Source organism: Drosophila persimilis, unplaced genomic scaffold (assembly GCF_003286085.1).
Source record: "Drosophila persimilis strain 14011-0111.01,24,50 unplaced genomic scaffold, DperRS2 tig00000520-arrow-pilon, whole genome shotgun sequence".
NCBI classification, from domain to species: Eukaryota; Metazoa; Arthropoda; class Insecta; order Diptera; family Drosophilidae; genus Drosophila; species Drosophila persimilis.
In genome coordinates this window covers 1,789,918-1,806,856 of record NW_020825317.1, presented here as the reverse complement: position 1 = coordinate 1,806,856, position 16,939 = coordinate 1,789,918, and the positions used below count along the sequence as shown (strand labels likewise).

General features: G+C 41.1%; 3 protein-coding genes and 1 long non-coding RNA gene across 7 annotated transcripts; 2 read left to right on the top strand and 2 right to left on the bottom strand.

The window, feature by feature from the left end:
* Positions 1-538: 538 nt before the first annotated feature.
* Positions 539-1,062, bottom strand: LOC113566110. Its single transcript, XR_003408947.1, has 3 exons — positions 1,015-1,062; positions 888-953; positions 539-765 (listed from the first exon to the last, which is right to left on the bottom strand). It is a non-coding gene; the product is annotated as an uncharacterized LOC113566110 (long non-coding RNA).
* Positions 1,063-1,298: 236 nt separating this feature from the next.
* LOC6602678 (INO80 complex subunit C) lies at positions 1,299-3,210 on the top strand. The gene is made up of 3 exons (XM_002027653.2): positions 1,299-1,333; positions 2,616-2,755; positions 2,830-3,210. The coding sequence occupies exons 1-3, from the start codon at positions 1,314-1,316 to the stop codon at positions 3,024-3,026; spliced, it is 357 nt and encodes a 118-aa protein (XP_002027689.2). The 5' UTR covers positions 1,299-1,313; the 3' UTR covers positions 3,027-3,210.
* Positions 3,211-3,298: 88 nt separating this feature from the next.
* LOC6602677 (kelch domain-containing protein 3) lies at positions 3,299-5,299 on the bottom strand. 2 transcript variants are annotated; one of them, XM_026990018.1, is made up of 2 exons: positions 5,169-5,299; positions 3,299-4,910 (listed from the first exon to the last, which is right to left on the bottom strand). In XM_026990018.1, exon 2 carries the CDS (start codon positions 4,890-4,892, stop codon positions 3,657-3,659), a length of 1,236 nt encoding a protein of 411 aa, XP_026845819.1. In that variant the 5' UTR covers positions 4,893-4,910; positions 5,169-5,299; the 3' UTR covers positions 3,299-3,656. The 2 variants fall into 2 exon arrangements, with proteins under 2 accessions (XP_026845819.1, XP_002027688.1); XM_002027652.2 differs by lacking the exon at positions 5,169-5,299 and adding an exon at positions 5,010-5,097.
* Positions 5,300-5,894: 595 nt separating this feature from the next.
* LOC6602676 (protein yippee-like CG15309) lies at positions 5,895-15,877 on the top strand. Of its 3 annotated transcripts, none has more exons than XM_026990021.1 (3): positions 5,895-5,924; positions 13,665-13,913; positions 13,982-15,877. In XM_026990021.1, exon 3 carries the CDS (start codon positions 14,116-14,118, stop codon positions 14,458-14,460), a length of 345 nt encoding a protein of 114 aa, XP_026845822.1. In that variant the 5' UTR covers positions 5,895-5,924; positions 13,665-13,913; positions 13,982-14,115; the 3' UTR covers positions 14,461-15,877. The 3 variants fall into 3 exon arrangements, with proteins under 3 accessions (XP_026845822.1, XP_026845820.1, XP_026845821.1); XM_026990019.1 differs by having other exon boundaries at positions 13,979-15,877; XM_026990020.1 differs by lacking the exon at positions 5,895-5,924 and adding an exon at positions 10,770-10,857 and having other exon boundaries at positions 13,979-15,877.
* Positions 15,878-16,939: the final 1,062 nt, after the last annotated feature.

The window sequence follows — 16,939 nt, the reverse complement described above, 5'->3', positions numbered from 1 at the left end:
GTTTGGAGTTTTTGTCGGAATTGCAAAACTCTGCGAATTGGTCAGGACTACATGTATAGTTTTTTTTGTGATAATCAGGTAGGTTCCGGTTTTCCGAACTGTGAGTAAAAGTTTTTACCAAGATGTTCTTTTAGGCGCACAGTTTAATATATTTACGAGCATAATCTGATCTGTTAAGCGCACACTTATGCTGTTATGCGCAAACATTTAATTCTTGCCAACGTTTCGATAACCCAATCGAGCTACGTCAGCTTGCAGCACGAAAACAAAAAGTGTCGTTGCTATTAGACAAGCTAAATTTCCCTAGTATTGGTGTAAAATTGATCTTAATGCATCTAAAAGTCACCTATTCTTTTCTTTTGAAATTAAAATTCGTTTTGTTGGATCAATAGCTGTTTAATTTTAATTTCGGCGAGGAAAATGTTTCCGATGTGAAAACGGAGAAATATTGCGTTTTGTGAAAACGGGTGCTCTAAATTATATGTTTTCAAAAGTATACATATGAGAAAATTTTGTTGAAAGTTAAATACCTGCCTGAGTATATGAAGGTTTCATGTTGTTTTTTTTTATAAAAATCGCGGAGGCATCTGGTACGTTACTGGCGTTACGTTACCAAATTCCGGGGTAATAAAAGCTAAAAAATATACCGTTGGTTTGTCCTTTGCTGCTCGCAATTTATTTTAGTATTTCCTGGTGCTCCTCCTGTAATATCTGCTGGTCCTTCCGGGAGTCCTTTCCAGCATTTCGCCATCAATCTCCAGAAGGCTGTCCAGTTTTGGTGGAGCGCGTTGACCGCAGAAAGAATGATAGGGCTTCAGTTAGATCTGTCCTGCTCGACCTCAAAAGAATTCTTTCGGGCACCCCGCAAATCGTCAATATTATCATACCAAATTTTTCCTACGCGATTTTCCAGCTCCGCACTACCCTTCAACCTAGGTGTATTTTTTTAATGGCTGTAAAATACCAATATGATAAATACAAAAATACATATGTACATATAATTATTAAATTTACCACCACTAGTTTCTGATTTTGATTTTGTATAGTCTCCTTTTTTATGGTTTTTTGGCCTTCTACGATTTGAAATTTGGAAAAAGATTTCAAGTATTTATATGCGGGACTTTTTTTTAATCATTGCTTTTTAGGGTTTCACTTGTAAACTATCGGCAAAGTATCGCATAAAAAAGTGCGGATTAGGAATATCCCAGATGGATAGTGGAATAACTGAAAAATTTTCGCAGCTGCAAAACCTTAGGGACCATCCCAGGAAATAGGTTATCAGGTTGTGAAATGGCTCCAAGTGGCATTTCTACATGAATGGATTAACAACTAGGTGAGTTCACTTTCTTCACGTTATCGATACAAAAGGCCAAGAAGTGGCAAGATGTATGGCCTAAAGAGGGGAAAAAATCGAACAAACTAAAAGAACGACTTAGTTCACTGAATAAAAGTCAGGGAACGAACTTCTTTAGTACGTTCTTTAGATTTTTACCCCAAAATTAATGGTTAATTTCATTATACATTTGATCAGTAAAAACATCGATGACTCCCATCGATGCTTCTGAATTGCCAAAACATCGATGTAATGATAGTGCCATCGTTTGCTTCCCAGCTCTTTAATGTACTAGCACTATCCATACAGTATGTTCTCTCTGCGCTCTCTCACTCATGATGACGTCACTCTGGGGTACGGATAGCGCAAGTCGGTGTGTGACACTTTCGTTGTATGAACTGGCACATCTATATACTGTATGGTTAGTGGTACTAGTGATTTAAATTTGAATGAAAACATCGATGTCGATGTCCATCGATGTTGTCAAAATCAAACATCGATGTTGGATTGATACATCGGATTTATTCTTCGATGCATCGATGTATGACCGCGAAATCAGGATCTGAAGACACGGCGACAGCCTCTGATGATTGCGATGGGAAAATTAGTGACAGGCAGTTGTGGTACTGTTTCTGATACTGAGTTTTATTGAACAAATGGATCTCCTTATACATATAGATAGCAGTGGTACTCTTATTGTATGCGAAGGAACGCACAGGCTCCATGTGAGTGTATTTTTAGATAGGGTACACTTACTCTGTGCGGGTGTTACATTTCAGTGCATTTACTTAGGTACTTGGCAGCAATAGAGTAAATAGTTTATTGCTTCACCCTTTTTGGTGGGTTCGAGTTTACAAGTGCAATTGTCTATTCTTAGTTGCTAATGTAATTTTCGTGTCGTCATATGAACATATGAACTGTGACTGAACAGTACCCTTCCCAAATACAAAACAGGTTGCCTTCGAATGATGTTAACGGCGTTCGCAGTTTCATATTTAAACAAATGTATACCATCTATAGTAAATTTGATTCATTTTAAGTCAAATATGTTTACTTACTTTGGTATTGCTGTGTTGCTGCTTACAGAAGACAAATACGCAATGATATGATATTAAACTACCGATGTTTTGCAAAACATCGATGCATCACTCAACATCGGTAGCAACAAAAACATCGGAAAACATCGGCAGAAAAACATCGATGCTCGATGCATCGATGTTTTTTTACATCACTATAATGTACACCAACCATTAAATTCAATGCTATCATCTTATCTCTCAAGCATGGACACGAAATCGAGTCAGAAAACCAGACGCTCATTTAAAAAGCCCTTTATCTTCGCAAAGAACTGTGTGTACCGCCCAATGCGCCAGATAAGCAATATGGAACGAAACCAGAAGCTACCTGTTGACAGGCCAACGTGTAAGTAGCAAGAACACCATGCATTTCTTTCGACGCTCAATTCGCCTTGTCTGTTTGTTTGTGTCAATATCCAGACTTCACGCTTAATGCACCACCCTCTCTGGTACCGGCCAAAAAGTACTCGGACATTAGCGGCTTGCCCGCCCCCTATATGGATCCGCACACAAAGCTTCGTTTTGCCAATGCCGAAGAGTACGCCTCCATGCAGCACATGCCATCGGACATCATCAACCGGTACCTATCGGTACGCGGCTACACTAGTGCCGTGTAATGGTTGACGAATGACTGCTGAATGAGCTCTCGAAGGTCCGGTCTGCAGTTATTTCTGACCTTACTTTTAGTTAGAATGTAAGGTTTATTTTTAAGTTAGATTGTAAAGAGTTGTCAAACTGTAAGGCAGTGGCAATAACCCCAAGAACTTTTAATAATAAAACAGTGAAAGTAAGCTGAAATTATTTGATACCTTTTCTATTGTTTCTGTGAAAGCTCAACTTTCAGCTATCCTTCAGCTGGGGAACGACCGCTAATGAGCGCTAGAGGACATTTCGGAACAAGTACAGCTAAAGGAGCTTTATTTGGTCCTTTCTATAAATGTTTTACAAACTAAATCTCTCGTGTTATTATCAGTATCATAATTTTGTTTGAGTTAATTGAGATTTAAGCATCTAAAGGAAGTACCAAAATAAGTTTCGGAAACTCATGAATTACCGGGATTTCCCAGCATATCAGTATTTCTTGCTCGATCTGTATATGTGTGCGTGTGGCTGTGGAAAGCGGACTAGTTGTGGGAGTTATGGGACCCGCTTCCCGGACCGCAGCGCATCCGCCGTGTGAGCTAAGACTAATTTCAATGTGTCCTTTATGCATTTTGTGGCATTCGGTCCATGAATCTTGTTTGATGCTACCCGGCCTGGTTGATGGGGCGGCTAATACTGTTCGGCTGGGTGAGCATCTGCAGGTCGGCGCGAAAGCTCCGTGGCAGTCCGGAGATGTCCAACTGGTACTTCAGCACCACCATGGTGGCCAGGGTCTTCAGTGTTGGCTCGAAATCTAACACATGCAGGTCGCTGTAATCTATGAGAGGCAATACCGGCGGTGGCCCGGCGTCTTGGGCCTCCGCATGGCCTTGAACTCCAGGTGCAGCCGGAGCATCGCCCTGCTGCTCGTGCTGCAGCACCGCCGTTGTACTTGTGGAGATTCGTGGACTGGTGCCGCCAAAGAGGAACATTTGTGTGCCTATCACAATGGCACATTGACGGCGGCGGGCCGTCGGCCCCTTTCCATTGGCCCGTATTAGGTTCCAGAGTTTACTGCGGGGATCAAACGTGTACAGATCGTTAAAGTGCTGGTCGAGCAGCCCATTGTAGCCGCCAAAGACGTAGATGAGTTTGTTATAGACGAACATGCTATGGCTGCGCCGGCCGACGGGGACCTTTCCGGCCGTGAACGGACGGTGCCATACCTTCGTCTTCATGTCCAGAAAGACAATCTCATGGCAATAGGTCTCCTCCTGACTGTGGTATGGGCTGTGCTTATCGCCGCGTCCCCCGAAAATGTACATGCGCTCTTCCTCGTAGGCCACAGCGGCATGGAAGTCCCGGTAGCTGGGGGGAACACCAAATGTCTGTACATAACTCCACTCCATAGTGTCCAGATTGAGGGTGTGCACGTCGCTGCTGAACTCGTTTATCTCATCTACGAAACCGCCGAATATGTACATGGAGTTGCCGATGACACATGCCGAGTGACCGTCCCGGGCCCCGGGCAAGCAGCCAGTAACCACGGGCCGTGTCCACTTCGCAGTCTTCGGGTCAAAGCAGTAGAGGACGTTGCAAAGGTTCTCGTCATTCCGTCCGCCCCATATGTAGATGCGCTCCTTGTAGGCCACCACGGTGTGGCCGTACCGCTGGAAGGGGACCAGCGGATACTTGAGAGGAACACCTTCTTCGTCGTTCTGCTGTGGGACGAGGGTCCAGCGCATAGTGTGTGCGTTCAGGACGTGCACATCGATCTGCTCGTTGAAGCGGTAGTCATAGCCGGTGCAGTATCCACCGAAGCTGTAGATTAAGTCGCCCACGCCCACGGCGGCATGGTTAACCCTCTGAGGCCCTCCGTCCAGGTGCACGGTCCACAGCATTGGGATCGGGCTCGGATACTGCAACAGAATGATGACAAAGAAAACTTGATCAGTTTGGGCCGAACATCAGGCAGAGACTGACTAGCAGCAAAAAAAAAAAAAGTAAAACAAACAGACCGAGTTATTATGGAGGTGCGAGTGCTTGAAGGCCACACAGGTGTAAAGGCAACGGCAGATACCACCACTGTTGTTAAAGGTAATTTAACTTATTTGTATGTATTGTATTTGTTGTTGTTAACGTTTTTAATAAAACTAGGTATGGAACTTCGTACTTACGGAACGTATATGGTATGTTAAGGCTTTTCAATCGATGACAGCACTGGCACAGAACAGATGACTCTGACTCGAACTCGGACAGTGCTGTAAGTGCGTGAAAGTTCGCAGCTTTATTTTTGTCACATTCACAGCACCAATGTAACGGAAAAAAGGTGGTAGAAGATTTGTTAGTTATAAAATTTGATGTGACAAAGTCACGTATATTTCATTAAAATCCATTCCACAGATAATTCAGTGCTTGTTGCATATAAGTGCCTGGAGGTTTTCACAAATGCGCTTCGAGCGCTGTTAGCGAACTGGTGCTGTTGGGCGCACAGAATGATGTGCTGTTAGAGGCAGTACGTAAGCCAAAAGCATCACATAGCGTTGTAAAGTTATTTAAATAAATAGCTTAAGTGTACAGTATACAGTACTGTGTGACAGTTGCATATACGGAAGGTAACCGCGAATCCCATGACAGTTGGGACCCAAAATAAACTCTGGAGACGCAATTTGTTCTGTTAGGTGCAAGTGCACAGCGAGTGCGCTGTTAGAGAACAGGTGCTGTTAAAGGCAGAATATGAGCGCAGCGCAAACAAATGTGAAATAGAAACAATGCAAACTTCTGCTGCATTATACAAGTGAAGAAACGGGTACCACGGACAAAGTGCCTTTTCCAGTGGGTCGTCGTCGTTGCTGTCTCTTTTTTTTGTACTCGGTATATGGTGGTGTGTGTGGCTGTGCATTGTTCTTGCAAACAAAAACAACAGGCAAAACGTAAGTGGTTTTAACATAATTTTTCTGCCAAATTCAGTTGTTATGCCTCTATTTTACCCGCTCCCCTCGTTGCAAGCAGCGCAGCGCATTAGCAAAAACAAGACATGTTTGTTTGTTTGTATGTATAGATAGCTGTTTTCCATGTGCGTGCGTATGCCCACTGTTAAACAAATTGCGCCTTTCGACAGCAAAACTTCAGTTTGAGCAGGAGAGAGCGGGTCGCGAAAATGCTCCATTTCTATCTTTGTCTCTCACCTGCCATTGGTATTGCGTTTCTTCCACACAGCTGACTTTGTTTCTACCCATTCTGCCACAAGAATGCAGGGGGGGGGGGGGGGGGGGGGGGGGGGCAGAGGCCAAGAGAAAGGATTTTCGCAGTTTATGTTTGTTGCATACATAGAACACAACCAGCAATTCTCACACAAGCCACCAAAAGACAAACTAACAGCTGTAGTGCGCATGAGTGTGTGTGTGTGTGTCGACGCAGCTGTTTGTGTATTGTTGTTTACGCTTCTGCCTCTCTTCTGCTGCCACTGTAGCGGTCTGTCGCTAGCGTCACAACGCAATAAGTTCAGGCTGTTTTCTGATAAGAAATCACGATTGCAATCGAATGAAGCCAAAATTTGTTTACCCCCGACGTGGAAATATTTAATGAAAATAAATGTTTTCTAGCCCTATGTACATGCATATGCATGCACATATAGTATATGATATGTACTAGCTCTCTTTTCTAAAAGTGTGATCTCACTCCATCTCTCTCTCTCGTCAGTTGTTGGTTATTCTGGTTTTCTTTGTCCCCTGGCCATGATAGAGAGAAATATCTTAGGATAGCATCGCTCTCATGCATAAGTAGTTTTTATCTGCATCACGATAATCACAGCCGTTACGGACGGTGTGTTTTTGTGTAAGAACATTTTATTGAGTTCGACGGTATATATGTAAGTATGCGCAAAAAAAAAAATTGGATAATACAAACCAATTATATTTTAAAGTTATCAACAACATACCAAACCATTACTACTAACTTACTAATACGTGCAACTTTGACACAGCACAAAATATATACCAACGCATATAATAATTTATTATACCCGATACTCAATATGAGTATTGCGGTATATTAGATTTGTGGTGAAAATGGATGTCTGTAACGTCCAGAAGGAATCGTTTCCGACCCCATAAAGTATATATATTCTTGATCAGCATCAATAGCCGAATCTATTGAGCCCTGTGTGTCTGTCCGTCTGTCCGTCCGCCCGTCTGTCCGTCCGTCCGTCTGTCCGTCCCTATTAGCGCCTAGTGCTCAAAGACAATAAGAGCTAGAGCAACGATGTTTTGGATCCAGACTTCAGTGATATGTCACTGCTACAAGAATATTTCAAGACTTCGCCCTGCCCCCACAAAGGACGAAAATCTGTGGCATCCACAATTTTAAAAATACGAGAAAACCAAAATCGCAAAAACGTAGAGAATGACCATATCTATGAGATTGCTGAATCTGGATCAGATTGGATAATTTTTATAGCCAAAAGAAACAAATCAATTTGCAGTGGCTACGCAGCGCCCGACGTCACGCTCAGACTGATTTTCTGTCTCTCTCGCACGCACTCTTTGTCGTGTCGTTCAATATTAGCGGCGTCTGCCGGAGGAGAGCCATACTGACTAAGTATCGGGTATAAATGTAGAGTTGCGGTGTCCGCAGCAACTCACAACGTTCCCCTTCGTTTTTGTGGTATTTTTTGGATACAATTTTTTCTTTCAATTCTATCTAACATATTGAACATAATTATTGATATATATTGATCTTTCTGCCACTGGCAATGTGTACGATTGTCCCGTTCGACATCTTGGATATGCCCATATGCGCATATGTATGTATGTATGTACATATGTATGTATCTACCAAAAACCCCTTCTTTGATGTTCCGCCTTTTATATTGTCTACAGAAGCACCTGACTTAATAGTTTTCAAATAAACAAAGATGGTTTTCTTTCTAATTGATCTAATCGATCCCGGTTAAGCAAGTTGGTGTAAAAAACGAGTATAGGATACATTTCTTCTCCACGGGTGCACAGTAGTAACGAAAACAAACAATCGCAGAACAAATTTCATTGAGAGACTAAGATAAGCAAACAAATAAAGCCATAGAGCCTGGGCCCCTTCGCGAATTAGCTCGGAGATTCCGTGCCGCGCCGCCACACTTTCACTGTAAATGCGTACTCGTATGTACTTCTCAATTAAGCAAGAACAGAAATAGCTGACTAGGCGGTTTCGGTGTTAATCCAATCCAGGCTGGCTTGCGTTCCGCAAGCAACGCTGACAGACAATCGCAATCGCATTCCCAAAAACTTATCACGATACATGAGCAGACATACCGTTACACAGCATGGTGGGGACTTTGCCACAGTCACGCCAACAGGGGCCGAACCAAAACAGCCCACTTCTATGGCATTTCCATATTATAAAACTGGGTTTATGTGTGTGCATATATATTAACATACATACATATGTACATACATACATACTATACATAGCTAAAGTTGTCATAACCAGAAGACCTTTGTCCAGCATTAATGCAGTCGTATGAAACAAGCGCAACAAATTTTCTGTCCACCGTTGCCGATCACATGTAAGTAAATTCGACTTGCTTTGGGCCCTGAGGCCTTGCATACCCTTGCACTACGATCGACCATATGACATGTACATATCTACACATGTATGTATATAAATATCTACATGGTTATGTACATACTCGTATCTAACTACATGTATATGTACATTGTACACACAGCTGCCAAAAAAATCAGGATTCGCCAACAAAAATTAAATTATCGCGAACTTCATTAGAAAAGCCAAAATGATTATATTTAGTAATTCATGCCTTATATGTACATACATTTATATATTTTGATCACTCACTGCCTGCCTTTTACTTATGGTCTCCACTTAATCAGTATACGTACCAAGGGCCCAAGCGTTTAAGAGATTTTTTATACCCGATACTCAAAATGAGTATTGGGGTATATTAGATTTGTGGTAAAAGTGGATGTGTGTAACGTCCAGAAGGAATCGTTTCCGACCTCATAAAGTATATACATATGTATATTATTGATCAGCATCAATAGCCGAGTCGATTCAGCCATGTCTGTCTGTCCGTCCCTATCAGCGCCTAGTGCTCTAAGACTATGAGAGCTAGAGCCACGACATTTTATAACCAGCCTTCTGTGATATGTCACTGTTTCAAGATTATTTCAGAACTTTGCCCCACCCCGTTCCGCCCCCACAAAGAGAGAAAATCTGTGGCATTCACAATTTCGACGATACGGGAAAACTGAAAACGCAGAATAGTAGAGGATGGCTAGATCATCTAGAGTGCCAAATCTAAACCAGATCGTATAGTTATTATAGCCAAAATCAAGAAAAAAATTTCGTTCTTTCTCGCTCTGTCTCTCTCTAACACACAGGTTTCGTGGTCGATTTTGCCAATTGAAAAATATGAGTTCAAGGATCTCAGAACATAAAAGAGCCAGAGAAACCAAATTTTGTATCCACACACCTGTGATATCGGACCTTGACTGTTTCGTGTCCAAATTTCGCCACACCCCCTTCCGCCCCCGCAAAGGACGAAAATCTGGGGCATCCACAAATCTCAGAGACTATTAAGGCTAGAGTAACCAAATTTGGTATCCGCACTTCTTTTGGATCTCACTATAAAACGTATATCTCAAAATTTCAAAGGACGAAAATCTGTTGCATCCACAATATTGCAGATTCGAGAAAACTAAAAACACATCGCCCGACGTCACGCTCAGACTGATTTTCTGTCTCTCTCGCACGCACTCTTTGTCGTGTCGTTCAATATTAGCGGCGTCTGCCGGAGGAGAGCCATACTGACTTAGTATCGGGTATAAATGTAGAGTTGCGGTCTCCGCAGCAACTCACAACGTTCCCCCTCGTTTATTATATACTAGATTTGATCTGTTTCCATTTTTCGTTACATTCCTTTTTCCTATTAACACACCCACACCAGTCGTTTTATTTCGCTCCCTTCCGGCAGACAATGCACACTGAACAGGGTAGAGTGTGTGTGATAGAGAGGGAATGATTAAGCGTGTGGCTACGCTTTCGTAGCCGCTGAAATTTCATTTGTTCCTTCTTGCTATGCTAATGATCCGATCTGATCCAGATTCGCCAATGTTGATATGGTTGTTCTCTACGATTCTGTGTTTTGGTTATTTTTGTATCTTCAAAATTGTGTATGCCACAGATGTTCGTTCTTTGTGTGGGCGGAAGGGGGTAGGGTGAAAATTTGAAGTACTTATAGGAGTAGGAGTAAAAAATTTGTTTGCTCTAGCTTTGATAGCGTCTGAGATTTTTTAATTTTAAATAAAATCTTAATATATGTACATATATACCCTTATAAAAAGATAATACTGCAAGCTTTATTCTACTATTGAAATATTTTTTTTAGTTGTTTTATATGTACTTTTTATTCGCGTTTGAAGTTGAAAAAAAAACGAATATTAATGTTATCCAATGTATTTAATTTTGCTCTTACTTTTTCTTCTTCATTTTCTGCTTTAGCTACTTCTGTTTACGTTCGTCGGTCAGTCGTCTTTATTGAATTTGCAAATTGTACGTAATTTGTTTGTTCATTGAGCACGCATTATGCGTTTAAATTTTTGCCATTGTTGCACTTTGCATATCATATTTGTCCTTTATCGTCGCTGCTGATGTCTCGACCACCTGCTGCTGGTGCTGCCACTGCCAGCGCCGCTGTCAGGCCAATACAATACTCTACCAGCGGAGACGGCGTCGCGTCGCCGCTCATTCGTTCGTTTCGTTTCGAGCAGCGCGCTTTGGTTTCTGATTTTTCGTTGGCAAAAACAAATAGTGTGGGGAAGAGGCAGACGCTCAAAGTACTCTAAAAAGGTGAAAAAATAAGTTAAAATCCAGTATCATGAATAATAATAAATAAAAGAAAAGAAACAAACGACAGAATAAGATGTGTGTGTGTGTGACGAATAGCTTTTGAAGCTTCACCTTTCCCTTCTCCGCCACTGCCACCGCAACCGCAACCGCCACCGCGTTTCTTCGTTCTTTTGTTTTTTTTGTGGTTCGGTGAACTGTGAATTGTTGTGCTTCTTCGTTTCTGTTTTGGTTTCTGCTTCGATATTATTAAATTAATTACAGTTAGGTGTCGAGAGGAGAAGAGTCGTTGACAAATATCTTAATTATAATTCTAATTAATTTTTGGCCGGGACGCCTCCTAGCAGGCGGCCGGGGGTGTTTTAGATCTCTTTGTTGTCTGGTGCATTTCCCTCTTCTCTCTTTCTCTCTGAATAGCTGTCTGTGTAGCTCTTTGTTCTGCCCGGGCCTGGGCGCTCCTTTGGTTTCTTTGTTCAAGTCGTTAGCGCAGACGCAGGCACTGACGCCGCCGTCAGCGTCCGAGTCAGCAGCAGCAAATTTGCATACTTTGCATTTGGAGAATACGTCCGCTTTTTTCTTTTTAACAAATCATAACAAATTGCAGAATCATTGAGAATGATTGAGAATCTACCAGATTGCCAAATCTGATTTAGATCGGATTATTATTTGTGTTATTAGACAGGAGTAACAAATAAAACTGCAGTGGCTACTCAACTCCTTCCATGCGCTCACTCATTTTCTCTCTCCTTTACATACTCTTATTCGTGCAGTGTGCGTCCGCTAGCGAAGAGGACCGAGATATAAATGCTGGCTGGTGTGAGTAGAGCGACGCTTATAGCGGAATACAAAACATTGGCGGAAATATGGAGACAAATAAAATATTTTTAAATTCGAATAAAATTGGTCATTAGGTGTAAAGAGGATAAACGAAATGGAAGAATTGACATTATGTTCTTCTCTTTCTCTCTATTTTTTTCCCATCTCCCATGACAAGTGCTAGCAAAACTGAGAAAAATTACATACATATGTACATAAACCATACACATAAACATACATACCTGTGTATGTCCATATGTATTTACTGACTGAATACCGGCTACGATTGTAAAGCCGCGACCCCTGCCCTTGCAAAATTCTGCGAAATGGGTATCTGTATAAAATTTTTAACATTTCATTTTCCTGTTTTACTTTTTTTTTTATATTCCATAAGAAAAGTTAGGAAATGTACCGTTAGCCGATACTATTTCGTTTTTAAGACATTTTATTTTGTACATGGGAATTTCCTTGGAAAAGTATTTTTCCATTTCCATATATTTTTGTCCCGATATTATTTTCTAAATTGAATGAAACCAATTGATATATAATTAAATTAGCTTTTCCTTAAAAAACGACTTACTAGGGTTTTTAGAGAGACTTTGAGGAAAATAAAGTATTTATATAATGGGTTTCAGATGTTAATGAAACTATGTGCCAATTTGTTGGGACAAAAGTATCTGGAAATGGAAATGGAATGTTTCGTTTAAAAAATTCTACAAAGTAATGCAAGAGAACATTGATTGATTATCGGAATATGTTGGGCTAGGTCATGAAGGCAGGTGTAGGGCAGTCCCATCTGGAGGTTTGGATGAATAGTTTAAGTAACTTGAAGTGATCTTAATTTTTATGTTCGTTTTATTGAGTTTGTTTATCTTTGCAGTCCCTAAAGTAAAAGTGAAACGAGGGGGAACGTTGTGAGTTCCAGCTGCGACCGCAACTCTATATTTATACCCGATACTTATTCCGTATGGCTCTCCGCTAGACGGCGAGGACGTACGACAAAGAGTACGTGCGAAAGAGACAGAAAAACAGTAAGAACGTGTTAACGGACGCTGCGCAGCCACTGCAAATTGGTTTTCTCCTTTTGGTTATAAAATTGATCCGATGTGATCCAGATTCATGCTCTAGCCTTAATAGTCTCTGAGATCTGTGGATGACACAGATTTTCGTCCTTTGCGGGGCGGATATCAGGTTCGATAGGATAGGAGTGTGCGGAAAGACAGACATGGCTCTATCGACTCGGTTTTTGATGCTGATCAAGAATATATTTTAAGAATCAAGAATTCTTTTTAATATTAGAAGAGGAAATGGGTCTGTCTCATGAGTGTACATATTCCTCTCCAGAGTTTGGGATAGCTTTTATTTTTGTGCTTTGTTTCATGGCATTATGCACCATTCCCTTGGAATACTTCAATGTTTCTGCAATTTCGCAGAACGAAAAAAGATTTTTATTATACAAAAATGGAAAATTGTAGTTATAAAAATATGTATTCCAGATATATAGTAAATCAACAGGGTTTGAAATGGTTCAGTCGACAGCTGCTACTGCTAACGCCACTGAACATATTACAAGCCGCAGTCAAAACAGAAGCAACAAATGAAAAGTGACGCCAACCGCAGCAGAAAGCCAATCGTCAGAGACTTGAACTTTTACGGTACTCGAGCTGCAAGGGTATATGTACATACATACATATGTACATATGTGTTCTTCTGCACATATTATACATCCATACGTACATTTTTGTTGTATTTCTTTGTTTCGGGTCGGTCAATCATACGTGTTGTTGCGTGTGGGCAAGAGAGATTGTAAATGGAAATCGATAATGGAAATGCCACAGGCATATATATGTACATATGTATATATAACTTTCCGTCCCCCGCTTTCGCCCCAGGCACTTTCCTTCTCTGGCAAACCAATCGCCGCCTGCAGAAAGATGCACCACCACCACAGAGCTACACATGCACTAATAATTTAACTTTGTTCTTATTTTCAGCTTTGGCTGTCGGGAAATTCGATATACATAACTTGGGATCAGAACGGCCAGACAAAGGCGTCGTCGACGGCGTCATCTCGATATCAGTGGCGGGACAGGGACGCCTCTGTAATCGTTCAATGACAGCAGCCGCAGCAGTTTCTGCTGCTGCATTTGCCGCTGCAGCAGCGCGCAGTTAACGCCCGAGCATAGGGTCCAGCGGAGAAAAGAGAACAGAGATTGTTTCGTGTTCTTTTGGACGTGGCCAAGGTATGTGCTGTGTAATCTCTTCATTTATGTTTTTGCCACTAATAACTATTTATCCGGTACTTCAGCAGCGGGCCATCTATACAGCAAAAAGACCAAAGGGAAAAGATAAACAACACATAAATTAAAACGACTGAGTGCTGAAGCCTCAACCAAAGGAGGGGAGATCAAGAAGAGGGCACCTACCCATTCAGCAGCAGAAAAAATGGTGAAAACCTTTCAAGCCTATCTACCGTCCACCAATCGGACCTACTCATGTGTTCACTGCCGCGCCCACCTCGCCTCCCACGACGAACTCATTTCGAAGTCGTTCCAAGGCAGCCAGGGCCCGGCCTACCTCTTCAATTCTGTGGTGAACGTGGCCTGTGGCCAGACGGAGGAGCGGGTCCTGCTCACGGGACTCCACGCCGTGGCCGACATCTACTGCGAATGTTGCAAGACGCCGCTGGGCTGGAAGTATGAGCACGCCTACGAGTCCAGCCAGAAGTATAAGGAGGGGAAGTTTATTATCGAGCTGGCGCACATGATCAAGGAGAACGGCTGGGATTGAACGTATGCAAGGCGGATTGGCGGATGTAAGGCAGCCGTCGGCAAGGGTTAAAGCAGAAAAATGGCCGAAACAGCAGCAGCAGCAACAAAAGAGGAAATACAGACACAAACACAAATCGTGGACAACGAGTGAAAGGCGTTGGAAGAAGTGCGAGTGCGAGCGTGAGCGGGATCGCTCTTGTTCTCCCTCAAGTGGAATGCAAATGCAAAGTGCAATGAGAGGGATGGAGTGTGCTGATGTTTTGAGGCGTCGATGAACAGAGGGAACAAGAAAGAGAGCAAAGGAGAAGGATATGATCAGGCAGGGGTGTAGGTTCAAGGGCAAGGGCTAGGCAGCAGGCGGTGAAGAAATTAAATTCGATCCACCAGTGAAAGTCATATGGTACCAGAATGCTATTAGTGCACTAATCGTCGTATCTAATAGAACAATCATCCAATCAGAGACAAAACATAATACAACCCACCCACATAAACACACACTCATGCAGATACGTACAAATATGTGCATATACAACAAATTTATACATACATGTATAAAATGCTTGAGTGGCCGTTTGGACGATCTCTGCGCCGGCCGCAGCGAGCCTGGTTGGAGCTGGCGCCATCTCCGTATGTACATATGTAAATGTATATATGTATGTACATATGTATATGTCAGGCTTTTGAATATTTTAATAATTTCATCACGCTTTATGTTCGCGTTCCCTTTCTTTCTCCTTCTTTGTATTTGAATCAATTGATCGGTTTATTGAAGGACACTAATCGAATGAAGATGCTGATTAAATAAGGTTTAATTTATGTTCAGTATGAGTGAAATCGATTTTTGTATAAACAGAAAACAGGAAGCCCGCAGCGAGAAAACGACACACACACACACACACATGTACACACAACAACAACAACTTGCACTGCCAAAAAACAGGAGAAATGCTTAGCAATAAAACACAACCACCGCGGGAAAAAATGGATCTTTAGAACACAAGGCATGCAAAAACCTAATCGGGAATCATAAATAAATATTCACAACAACGCGAAAACACATACAGAACACACACACACACATACAGACACATACATTCATACAAATACTCAGGCGAACACACATTTTCAACATAGTTGGTATTTAAAAATGTATTTTAAATTTATTATTTAATGCAATTTACCATGAAAGAAAAGCGAGATAGACATGAAATGAAAATTATAACTGTTTAAAGCTGAAAGAATAGCAAAGCAGCAATGCACGCGTCAGAGAGGTCGAGAATGGTGCGAACCGAAAGGCGAGATTGCTTCACAGGCACATCAATAAATATACTGCTCCCAGTGGAATGTAATACTGTGACGTGGATCCTGATCGCAGGAAATGGGCGGGGTGTGAAAGAAATTCAATAAAATACAAGGCATTCTATGCGTAACCGTAATAAAATCCAATATGAATATTTATTTATGTATATAAAGAAACTGCGTATTTGTCTCGCAAAAATTGTATAATAATCAAAGAGAATCGAGAAAACGGAAGAAATAATGGAGGAAATATTTTTAATGGAAGCAAATTATGAAATAATGTATGCAAAAATAACTGCCAGAACTATTCAAGTTAAAAGATGTTCTCTAAGTAGTTATATAAATGTATATGAGAAACATATTTTTCGTAGTGTTAAAATACCTTAAAAGTAAAAGGAAAACCGCAAAATATAACAAAAGTTCAATAAAAAAAAAAAAAAAACAAGTCAAATTTTTTAAAGAAAGCTTATATCGTGAAGCATGCAAAGTTATACAAATGGCAGAACCGGTTTTTTGTTGTTGTTTTTATGACATTGTTTGTACATTGCAATAGTCTATTTACTCATATTTATCAATCTTTAGGCCTAATTCTGAAAAAGCTTTAAGCGTTGTTTTACTCTACTCCCTGCATGTGATGCACCATAAATGGAACAAAAATTTAAGCGGAATTCATAACACTGATGTCAGTATCTACATACATACATATATGTATATATATATATATATATATATATACTTGCATATACATACATACTACTATCATACATCCATTCATACCAATATATATACATATGTAAGTACATGATAAAACTAGAACACCTTTACATCAAACACAAAATTACAGCCATCTCCATTAACTGAAGTCAGGTTGGAGTAGAGAGATTGTTAGTAAAAGCGTTTCAAGATTTTCTATTGTACGAGTATACACGTATATGTATGTGTGTGCTATGCATACCCAGCAAACCAAACGCACGATCCTTCAGCGAGTGTCTCGCAGTTAGCGATACATTTGACTTGCGTGCGACATATGCGTTTGGTTTGCTTACATCGCCATACATACATGCATATACATACATATATACATATATATTGGATATAAACGAAACATAAATCACTAACTGCAATAAAGCACATTTTTAGCTGTACTTCGAATTTTGGTTTCCTTTAATAGAAGTACGATGCAGAGAAAAATTAGAGAC